The sequence below is a fragment of the Acytostelium subglobosum genome, assembly GCF_000787575.1.
Source record: "Acytostelium subglobosum LB1 DNA, scaffold: scaffold1, whole genome shotgun sequence".
Taxonomy (NCBI): Eukaryota; Evosea; class Eumycetozoa; order Acytosteliales; family Acytosteliaceae; genus Acytostelium; species Acytostelium subglobosum.
Window position 1 is genome coordinate 278791 of NW_012236531.1, and position 19156 is coordinate 297946.

At 45.4% G+C, this 19156-nt stretch overlaps 6 protein-coding genes across 6 annotated transcripts; 4 read left to right on the forward strand and 2 right to left on the reverse strand.

The window, feature by feature from the left end:
- Positions 1-97: 97 nt before the first annotated feature.
- Positions 98-2776, forward strand: SAMD00019534_001190 (hypothetical protein; the record flags this gene model as incomplete). Its single annotated transcript, XM_012903552.1, has 2 exons — positions 98-2637; positions 2710-2776. The coding sequence occupies 2 exons, from the start codon at positions 98-100 to the stop codon at positions 2774-2776; spliced, it is 2607 nt and encodes an 868-aa protein (XP_012759006.1).
- Positions 2777-2912: 136 nt separating this feature from the next.
- Positions 2913-3671, reverse strand: SAMD00019534_001200 (hypothetical protein; the record flags this gene model as incomplete). Its single annotated transcript, XM_012903553.1, has 1 exon — positions 2913-3671. One exon carries the CDS (start codon positions 3669-3671, stop codon positions 2913-2915), a length of 759 nt encoding a protein of 252 aa, XP_012759007.1.
- A 2379-nt stretch (positions 3672-6050) lies between these two features.
- Positions 6051-6437, forward strand: SAMD00019534_001210 (hypothetical protein; the record flags this gene model as incomplete). The annotated part of the gene is made up of 3 exons (XM_012903554.1): positions 6051-6071; positions 6159-6258; positions 6325-6437. The coding sequence occupies 3 exons, from the start codon at positions 6051-6053 to the stop codon at positions 6435-6437; spliced, it is 234 nt and encodes a 77-aa protein (XP_012759008.1).
- A 146-nt stretch (positions 6438-6583) lies between these two features.
- Positions 6584-13246, forward strand: SAMD00019534_001220 (hypothetical protein; the record flags this gene model as incomplete). The annotated part of the gene is made up of 1 exon (XM_012903555.1): positions 6584-13246. One exon carries the CDS (start codon positions 6584-6586, stop codon positions 13244-13246), a length of 6663 nt encoding a protein of 2220 aa, XP_012759009.1.
- A 475-nt stretch (positions 13247-13721) lies between these two features.
- Positions 13722-15795, forward strand: SAMD00019534_001230 (hypothetical protein; the record flags this gene model as incomplete). Its single annotated transcript, XM_012903556.1, has 3 exons — positions 13722-13784; positions 13862-14883; positions 14976-15795. 3 exons carry the CDS (start codon positions 13722-13724, stop codon positions 15793-15795), a joined length of 1905 nt encoding a protein of 634 aa, XP_012759010.1.
- A 971-nt stretch (positions 15796-16766) lies between these two features.
- SAMD00019534_001240 (hypothetical protein) lies at positions 16767-18794 on the reverse strand (the record flags this gene model as incomplete). The annotated part of the gene is made up of 2 exons (XM_012903557.1): positions 16767-18638; positions 18729-18794. 2 exons carry the CDS (start codon positions 18792-18794, stop codon positions 16767-16769), a joined length of 1938 nt encoding a protein of 645 aa, XP_012759011.1.
- Positions 18795-19156: the final 362 nt, after the last annotated feature.

Below are 19156 nucleotides of genomic sequence, written 5' to 3' on the forward strand. Positions count from 1 at the left end.
TCCACTCACAGTGAATGGAGTACCCACGAGGGTAACAAACGACTTTATCAATCTCGACGGTGTAAAAGAGTCCAATATTGGTGTTCTTAGAAAACCAATGACAAAGTTCATAAACCTTTACAACCACAAGGATATCAACATTGCCGATTCACCTGGATCAAATGATAAAGAGGGAGCAGTTGATCTCGCCACCCACGTCTCAACCATCAACGGTATCCAATCTTCAAATTCAGTACGACCCGTTCTTGTCCTCTCCAGACACGACATTGAAGCCAACCGAGGAAAGAATTTTAGTGATCTCCTTGACCACCTGGCCCACATGATACCTGAAGACCTAGCCACCAATATGCAATCAATGACTGTGGTCTTCACCAACATGGACCCGGAACATTCTTTGAGTAAACAGTATGCCGACATCGAGAGATTCATCACCTTACAACTCAATCATGAGGAGATGGATGATCCTTCCAGTATGAGATATACTCTTATCAACAGAATATTTGTTGGTGCCAAGGCAAAACTCAATCTCTTGGAGAACAATATCCAGAGTTTGGATTCAAACATCATACATATCGCCGACCCCCTCAAGCCCAACGATCGGGACTCTCTCCTCTCTATCATCTTGTCGAAGCCGGGAATCACTAACCCTAAGGAAGTGATCAAGTTCAACATCTCCCCTGCCTCCCAGACCTATATTGATAGTGTTGCTTCAAAGATTCAGAGCACTATCAAGGACTCTCTATCGTCCAAAGATTTTGAATCATTGAAGAAGATGCTCGATCTCTTCTGGCAACTAAACAGCATTCTTGGGTTAAACAATCTGGACACTTCATACAATTCCACAATAGATGATATCAAGCAACACCTTAAACAACTGGTTCAATCTACAAAGGACAGTCTGATTGTTGGTCTTCGGCTGGGAAATAACATCAATCATCTGCAACTAAAATCGCTTATTGACAACATCACGAGAATCAGAATCCAAGTTGGTGGACAGTTGTCAAACGTTGAGACACACGAACAATTCTTGGAATCCCTTATTCAGATTGTCACCGAGTGTCTGCTCTCATTGAAAGACATCTCTGTGTACTCATCAATCAAATCTCAGTTGGACAAGTTTTATCAGCTCACCCTTCTGGACCCGTGCTTTCAACCAATGTTGGATGCCGCCAAACAAACTATAGCCGAACGAGCCAGGTCATTATTAGAAGAGGTTAAAAATGACCTAGACAACTTAAAGTTGGAGGACATTGTCACTGTCTTGACAATTTGTGATGGCATCAAGAACAAGAAGGGCAATATAATGACTTTATCACAAATCAAGAATCTAAACGACCCAATCGAAGTGACAGAACCCAAAGAAGAACTTGCCATTTTCGAGAGTTCCAGGAACACCAAGCCTGAGACCAAAGAGTGTTTCTGTCAAATATGTAGAGTTGACCAAGCTTCCATGTCAGATTCAATCCAGAAAGGAAGGTGGGACACGTTCAAGCGGGAATATGAGACAATGAACCTCCTAAGGACATGCAATCATTTCCCTTCGGCACCATTGATCCTACCAGCTATTGAGATGGAGCTGAAACATACTTTTTATTTATCCGTCAACACCATTAAGAGCCAACTGGAGGAGGACAAATATGAACAGGTGGCTAGTGTTGCCAAACGTATCATCAATGCGAGGGGCATCAACATCATCTCCTCAATCATTGGAGACGAATTATTCTCAGATTTGATTGATGATATCAACAATACCATCGACAACTTCATCAAAAGAATGGTCAACCACCTTTCAGTGAACAATCTCAATGAGTTTGCAATCCAACAACAGTTGCTCAATCATCTCCATAATCTGCCTCATTCAAAGACCGACCTCCACTTTATGATCAGTCAGCTCAACATTGATTTTAAATCCAGACTAGACCACCTTATTGACGATGTCGTTGGATTCCTTAAATTGGGAAACTACGAACAGGTCAATAGAATAGTATGCGGCTTCCCTACAGGCACTCCTGTACATACAGAGCTCATCTCCAAGATAATTGCCTTCTTGAGCACCCTGGAGTCCAATTTGTACGATCGAGCCCTAAGTCTGGACATCCCACTAGACAACGATAAGACTGACATCAATTTTTCAAAGAATCTATTATCATTCTACAAAGCTTCTATATTGGCAGATCTACTCTCGGTCAAATTCCAATATGACATCACGTCCAAGATCAAAGAAATCCAAGACACACTCCTCAAGAGTATCAAATCTTTGTGTGAGAGGCAAAAAGATTCCATCAAAGACCACAACTTCACCGAAGCATGTTCAATCTCCAACAGAGTGGATGAGATCGTCAACAGGATCACAGGCCACTCACACAAGGTGATTGAGATAGAACTTGGCAAGAAACTGATACTATCCAAACAGATAATCAGTAACTCCTTAAACAATCTGAACATTGACTCATTGTTTGCCGAGGACAAGAATATCCTCGAGAGCATTAAACAAGCCACCAAAATAGATAATTCCTGCTCGGCTAAGTTCAAACAACTGGAGGACACCTACATTAGGAAATTGTCAACCAGGGCCGAGTCAATTCAGGAACAGATTGACAACGGACACTCCTTCGATGCCATGATCAAAAAGAACGAGTTAGTAGTAGAGTTCAAACAGATGTCCAAAATCTTCACTTTGCCTACATGTATTATTGACAACCTAAATAGGGACTTGGACAACTCAGTCACAACCCAAGATAATGTTCTCCATAACCAACAGGCATTGCATGGATGAATAACAATCAACTTTCCAATACTTGAACAAAGACAACCAACTTTGGTTGTCTAATTGGTAACTCACATCAATAAACAAAAGAGGAGTGATGTATGAAAGATGGTAGTTTATTACTTTGGCACCAGGATGATAGTTGTCAGTCGGACAATGCTTCCAACGGCGGTGAATGTGAACATGTTGTTGTCGTGGTAGGGGGAGAGGATAATGTCGTAGTCGGGCGTGGCCTCAACGATTGAGTTCTTGTTGAAGAATGGGAGGTTGAACGTGGCCACATGATGGCATCCTCATCCTCGCTGGACTCATCCTTCTTGCTCTTCTTCTTCTTCTTCTTCTTCTCCTCATCGAGTGACTTTGTTGTGGCCGCCTTGTCTTTGCTTGACTCTTTCTTTACATTCTTCTTATCGCTGTTCTTTGTGATTGGTGTATCTTTGTCGTTTGAATCATCATCATTATCATCATCATCATCGTCGTAGTTGTTTGATCCATCTGCTCCAGCTGACTCTGAATCCAACACAGTCTGACGCACCCTATCTTGCAAGGATTGAGTAACTGGTTGTTCCACATGTTTCTTGATCACAGGTTGTAGTAACGACGGCGCCGATATCAGGTCGGGATACGCATCATGAGTACTGGCGTGCAGCAGACGTATCATATCTTTAAAGAACCTGGGCAGCGCGCCCTTCTCTCCATTGTCTCTCTTGAACACACCATATTCCGCGAGGAGCACTGACTCGAGGTTGATCCACTCGAGGTAGAGCTGGTCGTTGTTGGCTATCTTTGATCTGTCCACGCTGTCAAACACCTTGGGCAGCTCGGCATCATACGTGATCTCGAGCACGTACAATATGTACTTGGAGCCAGGGTACCAGAGTTTGAGGGTGGCTGGCGCAAACATCTGAACTCCTCGAGACGGTCGGCAAAGATGAAGGCCATCTCCTCGTTGAACTCGCGGATCGCTGTGTGCTCGGCCATCAACTCATGCGTCTCCCACTTGCCGCAAACGGCCCACATCAACGCCACTCTTGGACACTGAGTGGCACCTTTGAACCTGTGTCGCTGTGATACAGGACGGGGGCAATGTCGACCCGTGTTGACCGAGTCGAAATGATCACATTTGTGTCCACCAACCGGGATGAACATCGATGTGCCCAGCAACAGAGGTTGTTGGTGTTGTTGTAGTTGACAGAGATGATCTTCTTTTGTAGTCGCTAACTGATGCTGCTTCAGTTGGCTCACCCTGCTTTGTACTCGGAGTGGAGGTTGTCGTTGGCGTGTTGGACTTGGTTGAAAGTTCTTGTTATTCACCTGCTGCGTTCTCTTTGTGAGGACGGAGCCATCCTCTTCTTTGTTGGCCGGTGTGTATCCACTTTTTATCGTGGTCAAACCTGGAAGAGGTCCTTCCTGCTATCATTCTTGCTGATGGTAACCAAAGTGGGGAGAGAGTATATGCATCGATTTCACCTGTCCGCCCATTGCTGCCATTGTCTGGTTGGCCGCCATCATTGTCTCTGTGTTGTCTTGGACTCTAGCATTCTTAATTTTGATTGATTGATTAGTATGGAGTAGCCAATGAACTGATGGCTGGGTCAATCCTTAGGTCGGAGAAGTAGTTTAAAAAGAATTGCTCAGCCTTGCCCTGTTTTGAATGATTTATTGAATGATTGAGTGAGTTATTGATTCGCTAGCGTCTCATCAACTTGATGCACCATGTTCATACCTTCCCTCCGTTAGATTGATCATTCTGGCTCATACTCCTTCCTCTTTAGTTGTATCTTGATGTCTACTGCTGCAGTTACTGTACGTTGGCACTGTCTTTGCTGTAAGACAACATTCTATCCAGTTTGAAATGGAATATCTTGTTATCCTCTCATAATGAAAAAAGATATTATCTATATGTATAAATATATATCTATGTATATGTATATATATTAATGTTAGTATAAGTCAAGTAGAATTGACTCTATTATCGCCCACGCCCAGTTAAGAGGTGCTTCATGTTGAAGAAGTTATTAAAATATATTAAAAAAAACACTCCCTTCGCAACAAAAATCAAATAATCGAACAAATGCCATCATTACCAAAGAATCAATCAAGTACAAACACATACATCAATACAGACATACTATATCTTTGTTTATAGTCGTCTGCGACCATCGTCTCGTTCAGCCATCTAGTCAAGTCATCAATCATCATCGACGTCAACCATCATCGCCATCATTCATCAATCACTCATTCTCAATCATTATCTTCGTCAACCATCGTCGCCATTCATTCATCAATCATTCATCATGATCGACGTCATCCATTGTCGCCATTCAGCTGGAGGGTCGGTCATTGCCAATCATCAACCATTGTCGTCGACGGTGTCAATCATCATGTAGTAATAGTGTCGATCAAGAGAACGAGCAACAAGACCTCATCTGATTGATAATGACATTCCTTAGGAGGTGTCTCAAAGTTGATAATGTAACTATGTTGGTAAATTATACAACAAAGAGGCTGCTAACATAAGATTGAGCAGCACAGCATAGCGCGATATAGGCAACTAGACATGTTTGGAGTGAGTCCTGGCCCTGGTGATCGTCAGCGGACTCGGAACATATGAATGATATCACCTTCAATCATCTCGTTGGTCACCCTCGATGCATCGAGTCCGCGTGAACATGTTGTATTTGAGGACGAGCATCAACATCAACACAAAGATTGGTGCTCATCCTCAAAAACAATAGCAATAACGACAACAAATCATCACAAGTAGATAAGAATGATGCATCATTCTTTCCAGGCTCTACACTGATGTCTTCATACTGCCCCTTCTCAGTGGCCATTGACTGTTGAACACGAGCGATTGTTAACAGCAACAACAGTGTCAACAGCAACAACATTGTCAACAGCAACTCCAGAAGCAGGATGACTAACAATGACAAAGGCGATCTGGACCTCAACAGCTCCATCTGTTGTTAATGCACATCAAATATATCATCAGAGCAATTGATGGACCAATGATCCATCCTAGTCTAGATTACTTTTTAGATGTTGGTGAGCATCCATCTGTTTGATCTTTACTTGTTTGAAAGTATCTGTTTGACCATAAAGAGTAGACTGGTTTGGTGTGAGTCTTGGATGTGAGCTGGTTTGGTTTGATTTGGGCATCACCCTTTAGCTGAAGGATAGCACCCACTTGTATACTTATTACTTATATTCTTATACATCAATCAATTATTCAATCAACTAATCATCTATTTACTTATATATCTTGGTGCAGTACCAAGAGATGACGATAAAGACCACAATGGTATGTTCATTCAACCTGAGAGCTCCCGTGCACCTAATACTAACAATCACCAACTTATAATATTACTACCACTACTAAACTTCACAGGATATAATGTTGGGACCCGACCCTGTTCCAATCAACAACAACAACAACAACAACAACAACAACAACAACAACAACAACAACAACTTAAATGTGACAGATGGTAAGTAGTTATTCACTTTGTTCTATGAAGCCAAGAATAACTTTCTAACAAACATAAACTCTCAAGATACACCGACGCCGACACCTACACTGACACAAGCCAAAAGAATCACCAAGACCATGTTAATGGATGAGAAGCTCAACGTGTCATCGAGCTTGCTTGCAAGGGACGAGAAGTAGCTCGGTTAACTGTTGGCAAGGATATCATCTACGTCGTCGGACTGTCAGGATCTGGAAAGACAACTCTATGCTACTATTTGACTGGCCACAAAATTTAATTGGTAAAGATCGAGATACCGCTCTTAGCTAAAGGTATGCCTACTGGAATGAAAACCACTACTGTTGATGTAGATGGTCTAGCCAAGTCCAATATTGGTGGCCAGAAATGGTCCATGACCAAATTCAATACCCTGTACAGTATCAAGGATGTACACATCGCAGACACCCCCGGCACCAATGACACCGAGGGAGAGGCAGTTGATCTCGCTAGCTCTGTTTCAACTACCAACGGCATCCAAGCCTCCAAGTCCGTGCGACTAGTGCTCGTCCTCTCACGACATGACATTGATGGCAACAAAGGAAAGGAGTTCAGCGATCTCCTCGAATATGTGGCCAACATGGTTCGAAACCTGGCCACCAACATTCAATCAATAACTGTTGTCTTCACCAGGATGGATGCTAATCAATCTCTGAGCACACAACATGGCGAGATCCTGAGATGCATTATCGACCAACTCAACTTTGAGCAGGACATGGATTCCTCCAGTTTGAGAATGACTCTGATCGAACAGATATTCAAGGGTGCCCAAGCCAAATACAATCAAGTAGAGAACAATATCCATAGTCCTGATTCCAACATCATCCATATCGCCAACCCTCTGGACCCCAACGACCGTGACAATCTCCTGTCAATCATCATGTCCAAGCCGCCAATCACCGACCCTCAGGTGGTGTTTAAGTACAACATCTCGACTGCCTCCCAGAACTACATTGAGAGTGTCGTATACAAGATTGAGAACACTATCAAGGATGCCATCGTCTTCAAGGACTATGAGGCATTGAGGGAGGCCCTTGAGGTCCTAGGCCTGCTCAACACCAATCTTGGACTCAACATACTTGATACCTCATACCGTTCATCATTCTCAGATATCACAAGACACCACAGCCAGCTCGTACAATCCACAAAGGACAGTCTGACTGAGAGTCTCAGGCTGGGTGGCATCTTCAATCCATTGTCACTCAAGTCACTCACTGACAACATCATGAACATCATGATCCAAGTGGGTGAGCATTTGACCAACGTTGAGACCCACGAACAAGTGTTGGACTCTTTGGTTCAGATTGCCACCGAATGTCAGCTCTCATTGAAGGACATCAACGAGTATGGATCAATCAAATCTCAGTTGGGCAAGCTTGAACAACTCTCTCTTCTTGGCGCATGCTTCCATCCAGTGTTTGATCAAGCCAAACAAACAATCTCCGAGCGTGTCAGGTTACTGTTTGATGAGTTCAACACCTGTCTTGACAACTTCAAATGGGAGGACATTGCCTCCGTCCTGACTGCCATTCAAAACACAATGGTAGTCCAAGTCTACATCAACAACTTTGACATCAACGAGCTGTATCAGTTGGCAATCCAGAGGATTCAATCTTCGCTCGCCCATCTTCTTGATCGTATCACCAAGACCATCAATGGTGATATGCCCTCAACAATCGATATTGAGAGCATCCACCGCCAATGGACACTTTTGGTTGAGGCATCATCATGCTCTAGACTTGGAGAACACCTTGGCATATCCGTAGAATCAACATACATCGATCCTGCCATTTCCTTGATCTCAAAGTATGTTTTAGACATGCTGAACAATCTTGAGAACAGGAACATCGACTCGGTCAGGCTGTGCTCATCCTTCCAGAAGACCTCTACGATCAGATCGTTTGACTCGAGGATCAGAGACATGACGAATCCGGAATACAAGGAGGCGCTGAGGATTGTTGATAAAAAGATGGATGACTTGCTCAGTGTCTTAAGACAAACAGTTGATAAGGACAACGCCCGTGCACTGACGACCGTCTCCTCTCAGCTCCGAGAGATCAACAGGTACTCGCAGTTGGATCAGTTCCTATCTGAACCCAGATGTTTGCCAACCTACTTGGACTCACTGGACGTTGTGCTTAATCAAGTGCTGGATTTGGGTATGACCATTTGCGAAGCCATCCAGGGCTCTGACTTTAAGACGGCTTCCTCACGAATCAAGAACCTGTGCATCTTGGTCGATGAACTTGGATTCAGTGAGTCATCTAAACTCACAGAGGAGCGCGCCCTGCTCGAGAAGATCGCCAACACCAAAGCCAAGATCAATGAGTTCTTTAGCCAAGCATGCACTGTTGACCAGGTAGCCATGTCGGACTCAATCAAGAATGGAAGGTGGGCAAGGTTCAAGCGAGAGTTTGAGAAGTTGAATCACTTCAGGACATGCCCACTCTTTCCATTTGTATCCACTACCCTGTCAGCGATCGAGAAGGAACTCAAAGACACATTTGATGAATGGGTCACCATCATTAAGACCAAGCTGGCCGAGGACAAATATGAGGAGGCATCTGAACTTGCCAACCGTATCAATAATGCAAAGAACATCGAAACCATCTCCACCATCATTGGCGACGACTACTTCATGGAATTGAGCGATCATATTAACAAGACCATCGACAACTTCATCAAAAAGATGCGCAACCACCTGTCCGACAACAACCTCATGGAGTTTGCCACCCAAAGACAATCGCTCAATGACCTCCTCAGTCTTCCAAATACAAAGGTGGAACTCCACAAGGTGATCAGTGGGCTCCACATTGAATTCAAATCGAGCCAAGACTCCAATGTTGGCAGCGTTGTTGAATTCCTTAAATCTCGCGACTACGACAACATCAAGAGCAATGTGGTCAGCTTCACTCCAGGCTCCGTTGTTCACACAGATATCATGTCCAAGACAATTGCCGTCTTGAGCACTGAGGAGAAGAACCTACTCATGAAGGCCAACAGTCTGGACATGGCCGTCCCTCAAGACAACGATATTACACAGTATATCACAATGTCATTGGATCTCTCATCATTCTACAATGCTGCCATATTGGCTGATGATCTACTCTCGGGCACCAACAGATATGACATCATATCCAAGATCAAGGGCATCCAGGACACCCTTTGCAGGAGCATTCAATCATTGTGTGAGAAACAGAGAGTTGCGATCAATATCCATAACTTCAACGAGGCATGTTCATATTCCAATCGAGTCAAGGAGATAGTCAACAGGATAACCGGCCTGTCAAACAAGGAGATGGACGTTGAATTGGCAAGACTCCTGGAAATATCAAAATCAATGATCACAGACGCCCTCAACAACCTGGATGATTCATTGTTTAAACTGCCCTCTTACAGTTACAAGAGTATCCTTGAGGCACTCAAGCAAGCAACTGGCACAGATTTGTCTTGCTCCACCAAGTTCACCCAGCTGCAGGGCGCCTACATTGAGATACTCTGTGCCAAGGTAGAGCCAATTCACCAAGATATTGTCAATGGAGACTGCAACTCTGCCAAGATCAAGGTTGAGAGCATAGAGGCAGAATTCACCGATATGTCCAGATTGTTCACTTTGCCCAAGTATATCATTGACAACCTCAAGAGGGACATTGAGAACACCGTCACCAAACAAGATGAGACTCTCAAGAGCTGTATTGCCGACGGCAACTTTGATAGGTTGGCCAACAACAATCTAAGTCAGCCCACCATTGTCGCCATCCGCTCAACAATCTCAGAGAACTTCATGACACTGCAGAGTGCTGTCCATGAGAAGCATTATGGCATAGTTGCCAAACAACTCAGTTGGTTCAATGGCCTTACCAAGAACAATGCCATCATGACCATGATTGGATCAACAGCCACGCCAGACCTGAAGACATTGGTTGACATAGCGTCAAAATTGTTTGAGGAGATTGATGACAGCATCAGGCAGAATGCGCCAAGCACCGATCACTTGGAACACTTCACTGGCTTGTATCTTCACCTGTCGCCATTTATCTCTGACCTGAACATTATCAACAATTCGTTGGTAAAATGTTTGTACAACTACATTGGCACAATCAACAAGATCATTCAAGACACCACCACCAGAATGAGCAAGGATATCCTTACCAAGGAGACAAGTCAATGGGAGATTGTGGCAACAACACTATACACACTCAAACAGTACCCTGGCTTCTTCAACATCACACGAACAATGTTGCTCAAGTCCAACCTGTCACCTGTGCAAATGCCTCCAACCTACAATGACACTCACTCCAAGCTTCAGACGGTCCTTCAGTTCCGTATCAAGAGCTTCTCCGATGACATTGCCAGACATCAATACGAGAGATGTGCATCAACAATGATATTAACACGAGACCTCACCTACATACTCAACTCCCTACCCTTGGTCACAGAGGAGAGCATTGTAACTTTATCAAAACTCATCGAAGACCACTCCAAGCATCTTGTCGCCTCCAGCAAGGTACAGTGGGACATCCAATCGTTCACCAACTTTGGAAAGCTGCTTGACCAGGCCACTCTGTTTGAGAAGCACATGTCCACAGTCCCACAGGTCACACTTGCACCATATGGATCAATCATTGCAGTTGTCAGGAGTTCAATTGGAGAGATGGTGATGATGTCACAACATCTAAGCACCACTGATCTTCCAATGAAGTTGAGGGAGATCAAAATCCTTTCAGATGAGGCTCCATACGGATCTATTAAAGAGATCGTTGATGAATCCATACACGCAATCATTCTCCACCATAAGAAGAACCATGGACATGACTCAATCAATTATATCGGGCTTGCTCTAACCAGACTTGGTCGGTTGGGCAAGGAGATTGTAGACGAGTCTCCTCACTTCAAGTCTCTCAAGAACGCCATGTGGAACAAGAAGACATCCACTCTCTCACTCGACGACACCCTTGCTGACTTTGAGGGCACCGACATCAACAAACACCTCCTCAAGACGAGCTACCAGTCCTTTGAGAGGCTATACAATAGGCTGACTGAGGAAGGATTGAGATCTGATCAATCCATTGAAGTTGAAGTCAGTAAGATCATCCAGAATGCCAAGGTGATTGCCTCCTCTATCTCACCCAACATGAGAGTCGAGAATGGTGGAAAGTTTATCAAACTATTGGCTCACATCTTTGCAGTGTGGACGTTGGCCAAGTCCGGCGCTCGATTCATGGAGGCTGGAGATGTGAATGAGCTGTTGAAGCCACACACCATCCAAGTTCTCAGCATCATACGACTGCTGGGTATTGACAACGAGAAAGGCTGGTTTACATCGACTGTAAACTCATTTATTGGAATGTCGAGTCCATTCATCAATCACCTCATTGAGATCAAGACTGGCGAAGGCAAGTCCGTCACACTGGCCATCCTCTCACTTCTGATTGCGCTTCTTGGGTTCGACGTCAAGTGTGTCAGCTACAGCAGTTACTTGTCCAATCGCGACTACAACGACTTTATGGATGTCTTCGTCCTGTTTGGCTGCCAAGATAACATCTCGTATTCGACCATTGGCCAACTTTGTGAAGTTTTGATCAAAGAGAATGGAGATGTGCGCGATCTTACAGAGTCATTCATCAAGAACAAACTTGTTAAACAATCACCAAAGCCATCGCCCAGTCCCCGAATCTTGCTCGTTGATGAAGTGGACATTTTCTTTGGAGATTCATTCATTGGTCACACATACAATCCATCCATCACACTCAAGTCGCCAGCCATCACTGCTCTCTTCAGGTACATCTATAAAAACCGTGCCTCCATAACCTTGGCTGCGCTGGTCAAACAGCCAGAATACACCAAAGTAGTTGGTGAGTTCCTTGGACACGGACCCATAATCACCTACTCGATCAAACAAATGATAGAGTGCGTGTCCCTCTTCAATCATCCAGCATACGAGGTCGACAGAGTCAATCAACGAATAGGATACCGCAAACATGATGAGATCTCCTACATCACCGAGTACACCCACCGAACAATGTTTGCCTACCTTGCCGAGAATGAGAAGAATGTGATCACTGACAAGACCATTGACAAGACCATTGGCATGAGTGTTGTTTGTGGACATTTCAGCTACTCCAAGATCCCAGGCAAGTTCGCAAACATTCTTGGTGTCACTGGCACTTTGAAGAGTCTCTCACAGCCAGTCAAAAACATCATAGAGGGTTTTAACATCAAGAAGAGCACCTACACACCATCCATCTTTGGAAAAACCCAACTGCATCACAAGGAGATTGCGGATGTCATCATGGAGGACACTGTCGTGTTATGGCATCGCAAGATTCAAGACAGCATCTTGGCCGTCATCAAGGCCGACAGAGCCGCCATTGTCTTCTTTGAGAATGAGCAACTGTTGACAGCGTTCCAACAATCAGAATATTGCAAAGGATTCGACAACATGGCCATACTTGTGGAAGGTTCAGATAAGAAGGATAACATCATCAAGAAGGCTGCCACAGCTGGTCGTGTCACCTTGGCCACGAGCTCATTCGGCAGAGGTGTGGACTATTATGTCCGCGATGACAAAGTGATTGAAGCTGGTGGAGTCCATGTGGTGCAGACCTTCCTGTCAGAGGACATCACCGAGGAGATCCAAATCAAAGGACGAGCTGCACGCCAAGGTCAGAATGGATCATACCAGTTGATCATGTGCAAGTCACATCTGATCAATATGGGCATCAACGAGACGGAGCTCACGACCAACTATAAGAGTAATTCATTCTACCTCTTCGTCAACAAGGCTAGACAAGGCATCCATGATGCTAAATGCACCAAGCAGGTTGCCAATGCCAGAATTGCTGACGAGCAGGATGAGCAATCCGTCGAGTATCTAAAGGGACTATTGAGTTACGATCCAGAGAACAAACACGAGCTGTCCCAAAAATTGGAAGGAATAATAAAGGCATGAAGTATATTTGTCTTTCAATAATTATAAATTAATTAATTAAATATATTTCTAGGAGAGTCGAGGAAAGACAGAATGAGTGAGTAGGTTTGGTAATTTTGAACATGTATATTGATGACGCCTGGAAAGTGACCAAGAGTCCATATCAAATTACGGGCCGATCAAATCATCTTTGTATTTTTAGAATAAAGTAATGCTTCGACCTACTGGTCAAAGGCCTCCTTTCCATTTTTAGCAAAAAGTTGATGACCCACCATCTGGTGTCCATTGGTTTGGATTTATCCCGAGTGTGATCTCCAACCCCTCGTTAGGTGCCAAGATACAAACCTCGAAGTGGTGAAGAGACAAGACACAAAGGAGTGGATCTGCACTGGTTTGGGTTAAAGTATCAATCTACTGAATGATCAATAATAATATGTATATATAAATAAATACTCAATCATTCTTATCATTCAAAGGATAGTAATAATAATATAAAATGAATTACAAGTACTTTGGACTATTCCTTTTGTTGGTACTCTGCCTTGAGATGGTTGTCCAAGTAAGTACTTTTTTTATACTAAATATTAATAATCCTTTCCAATCATTTATTCATTCAAAAGACTCATGCTGCAGTAGCTACAAAGCCAAAAAAAGAAAGACTTGGCACCAACCAAGCCCAAGAGATTGGTCAACGCGCAGATCGAGAAGATCAATTGGCACAAGATGATGATGGTGTACACTGAGACTTTGATCAACAAAAAGACATACTTTGTGAAGCCGGAACAGCCACTCCAGTTTATGGAGATGTTGAAGGCCTACGTGATAACCGGAGTATCGTTCATCCCAGAAGTTGGTCCTGCCCTCAGTGGTATGATCGATACGATCTGGTCCGGCTTTATCGAGAACACTCCCATCAATGACTTCAACGAAGACTGGTACCTGGCAGGCATCAGGGATGTGGTAGGCGACGAGTTGATCAAGTTTGATATTAGTAACTCCCTCGCGACGCTTCAGGGGCTGGTCAGACACTCCCAGGACTTTCACACTTACGTCAATGAATCAAAGTACAACAGCTCCCAGGGTGTTCATGACATGATCAAGTCCTTCTACTTTTCTCTCGACAGTGGTCTGCGTGACCATCTGGCTGGAGATTTCAATCGCCCAGGTTATGAACTAGGCGAGCTGCCCAGCTATGCCATCGCCGCCACCATCTACTTCATGCTCCAGGTCGAGTTCAACAGACATGCAACGGAGTGGGGCTATGAAGAGAACGTCATCTGCATCCAGCGCCAAATCGCGTTTAATGTAATGCCCATCTACACGAATAACTGCATGGCCATCTTCCAATCCACGCTCGCCAAGATTGTCGCCACCGAAGACACTGATGAACCAATCTCTGGGAGGAACACGTTTGAGAAGATTTTGGCGCTACGACGTATCTTGATCCTGGCAGTGTTTGACTATGTCGGCATGTGGTGGCAGATGGACTCGGTCATGTTCCCCATGGGTGTATATGCTGAGAGGGTGCGCAAGGTGTGGGGGCCGACCTTGGGCTATGCCCGAGATATCGACGCAGTCCACGACCCCAATCAACTTGACCCAACCTACTTTGATAGGTTCACTGGCCCGGACATCACCTATGCTCGATACATGGAGATGTACGACGAGAAAGGAATTGAGCAAGTCAATGGCCTTATCTCTGCCGCTCCAGGACCGACCATTTCATCACCGGCCTCACGGCGAAATACAGACACCCTGACAACATCATCTATGCAACCGAATGGAGCCGGAATGACAAACCACCTGCTGACTATGATGGCTACTTTATCTATTTCCCCAAGACCTTCAGGGACTCCAAGCTGACAATGATAGGCACATCCGTCCCCAAGTACATCAGCAACGACAATCCCGAGAACTCATTCCTTTTGTTTGTCGACGCCTACTCAGACGATATGGAGAATTGCATCGATCCTCAAGTCGGATGCTCTACAACGCCAGAGGAGAGGTACAATAACTTTAAGGTGCCATTCCACAAGGTCGGTGACATTGTGGCCTGGGACTCGAACAATGTGATCAATTTGAAGTACGAAGTCACCGACGCCCTCATGGTTGGCTTTGTGCCAACCAATGTGTTCCACAGCAACACGGTGTTCAGGCACACCACCACTGCCATTGACGCCCAGAAGTTCACTGTAAAGCAGGGAGGAAGCATCTTTGTCCGCGACCACTTCACCATTGGCTCGCATGCCTTGATGATCCCAACTGGCAACGTCCTCTCGTACAACTTCATCGCCCAGGACAACAAGGGTAGCGATCACTACCTTGGTATTCTGGCCTGTCTGAAGACCGCTGGAGCTCCGGTGACTGTCACCATCACTCACTCGATACTCGGCAAGGTGTGCGACATTGTGATTGGCAGTACTGACTACCATCCCATTCTGGACATCAACCAAAACCTCGTGAGGCTGACCAGTGCTGGATTGAACGCTCAGAGTCCAAAGCTTGTCATTTCTGCAACTGGTGACTTCTATCTCAAGTCAATCATCTTTGTTCCATGGTTTAGTCCTTAATAAACTGATTATACATCCGTCCTTCCCTTGACTAGATCGATCGATTCATGCTTTGGAGTGCCAAATGAATGATTGGCTGACTGAATGCATCGATGTCGACAATGATGAATGATTGATACTTTGTGCTGATAATGTTTCACACCGTCGACGACAACTCTGACTAAGATTGATTGTTTGATTGGTTGTGTAAGATCAAATTATTACTAATCGGAAGCAACGAGATCAAAATTGGTCAAGTCCATCTGTCTTCATTCTTTTATATTCATTCTTGCACTTTGGTGACAAAGTCATAAACATACACATACACTTTAGATATATATATATATATATATACAAACAACAAGATAAATGACGGCTTAATATCATAAAGTGTTGTTAACGAGCAATCAGCTCCTACTCGCAGTCTGACTCGCAACATCAACATCAACACGATAAGCTCAAGATACGTTATCGTGGTGTATACGTTTGTGGACTGCGCAAGGAGTACATCAGTCGATCAAGTGTCCAACATCCCAAAGACACTCCAGCACACCAAGTACGAGAACGTCTTCTCGTTGGGCGACTGCTCCAACCTGCCCACTTCAGAGACGGCGGCCATCAAGCAGGCCATGTCTCGTCGCCAGGGGTGTATGTATTCGCACCTCTCACCCCCATGAGTCTGGAATCATTCCACTGACCCCAGTGACGCACCAACAGCGGAGCTGCACCATTCAATCAATAAACAACAACAGCGCGACGACCCCAGACACGTCCACATCAATCCAAAGTCGAACAGATGAACTTGGACGAGGAGCGAATGCATTCTGAACCAACGCTGGACATAAGGAGGCACGTCTCCTCACCATGGACGTCTACTCTGCCCAAACAAGACTTGGCTCGCGCAAATCATTATCACAACCAGCGGCTCAAGTCCACAACATCAGTAAACAAAAAGGATTGGAGAAGGAAAGATTAATCGATACTGTAGTTTATTACTTTGGCACCAGGATGATAGATGTCAGACGCACATTGCTTCCAACTGCGGTGAATGTGAACAGGTTGTTGTCATGGTTGGGAGACAGGACAATGTCATAGTCAGGCGTGGTCTCAACGATTGAGTTCTTGTTCAAGAAGGGAAGAGTGAATGTTGCAACATCGACACCGTTCTTGGACACCTTGACACTGAGTGGCACCTTGGAGCCTGTGTACACGCGAAGATACAGGTCGTAGGCAATGTCGACCGCGTTGACAGAGTCGAAACGATATGTGATCGAGCCACCAACTGGGATGAACATCGAGTGCAGGCCTGGGCCAAACGTCTCGGGCTCAAAGTAGGCGCCGCCATCGATGGACTGGTACTTCTGAGCGTCAATGACAGTGGTGGTCGCGCGCAAGATAACATTGTTGGCAAACACGTTGGAGGGGATCAGACCCACGGTGATAGCGTCGAGCGCCGGGTGGAGGGTAGTCCTCTCGTTGGTACCCCATCCAAAGGCGGTGCCAATCTTGTGGTCTGGGACAGCGATGTTGTCGGTGATACGCTGGCCGATCTCGCCGTAGAATGTTTGGCAGTACTCGTCGTTGGAAAGACATCCGCGGTCCAGGGCAAGTCCGCCGACGCCGGGGAAGACGAGTCGGCGAGGAAGATGGTCATGGTGGAAGCTTGCGTTCTGGGTGACGGATGTGGGTGGGAACTTGAAGTTCTTGTTCTTGGTCACACCTGGTTCAGCGACGAGCGTTCCAACTTCGGCGCCCTTGCGAGTGCTGGCGGGGGTTGCAGGACGGCTGGTCGTGTAGGTTGGTTGGGCGCTGTAGATGATCTCGTCGGGCTTGTGAACAATGAGGAAACTGGTCATCTCTCCCTTGTAGTCCTCCTGTTTGAGTCCCCACCACATCTCGGTCAGACGCTCGAATGATGGACTGACGTAGTCGGAGATGTTCTCAGAGCTGATCATGTCTGGGTCGACACTGTAGCCAATGGTCTTGGAGAAGAGGTAGCGCACACGCTCTGCATGGAAGCCGTGGAGGCCAGCGATCTTGGGGTCGAGGTTGTACCACATGGCGACAAAGTCAGACACCTGGGTGATCACGATCCGACGCAGATCCTGGAAGTTGTCAAATCGGCCAGAGCCGTCAAAGTTACCCAAGTTGGTCATTGGTGTATTGGCTTCATCGAATACGTCTCTGGCGTAGTGTGAGTAGTCGTCGATGACCTCGTAGTAAGTATCGCGGTATGTGGTCACATTCTGGGTGGAGAAGCCCCAGGTCTCACCCCAGCGCACAAGGTCGGTCAGGAGGAGCACGTGAGAGGTGGCGGCCAGGGAGAAGATGGTGAGCTGATCGAGGGGATGTCTGCGGAACTCCCCGCCGTCCGCAAGCACAGTGGTCAGCAGGCTCTCTAGTTTATCAATGGCAACTCTAAGGTAGAGAGCTGTGGTAGGATTACTGGGTGCAGCAGTGAAGGCGGTGAGCGAGTTGGTGTAGTCCTTTGCGGCAATTTGGATAAACTGGTAGTATACTGGATCTACTCTATCTGCGCTGTCCTCGTTGTAGAGGATAGAATTAGGGTCGACGGAGGCCTGGACGATTGCAGAGTAGAGGCCAGTGACCTTGGCGTCGCCCGTAGTGTAAGGTGTCTCGTTCTCCACCACGTAGCTCCAGATAGAAGTGATAAAGCTGGATGTGGCTATGAATGGTGAGTAGCCAGCGGTGTTGAGCGCGTTGATCACCTTGCTAACGTGAGCATAGAATGATGGACCAAAATCGGTAAACAACGGGAAGGAGTAGTCGTCCAGTGGCGACGTGAACCTTCCAACAAAGGCAGTGTTCTCAGTGAGCCATCCAACTTTGTTAAAGGCTGCGTCCTAAGATGTGCCATTGTATATCAAGTGATTGGAATTTGAGAGTTAGTGAGTGATCAGGGTTGGCAGACATAGAGTTAGCTAAATACAAACAGACTTGTCAACAGTGATCATAATCATGGACACCAAGATGGCACCCAATATTATATGTTTGAACATGATGGATATATTTGTATATATTTAGTATTATTATTATTATTTGTAATTTTATATTTATTTATATTATTATATCAAGTCTCGAGAAATGAGAGAACGAGTAGTAGAAGGTCCATCAGATAAGTTTAGGGGATGAATGGATAGAAGGACAGCACTTGTAGTATGGTCACAAGGAACATGTCGATTGATGATGCCTGGCATGTGACCATCAGATATATAATGAACGATAGGCACAATTCCACGATTCCAAATCAAATGGCGGGTCGATCAAATCAACTTCGTATTTTTAGCCTATTGAATTGTTTGGTGAGCATCAAATCCAATGATGGCCGGGTGTATCCAAGGCCTCCTTTCCATTTTTAGCA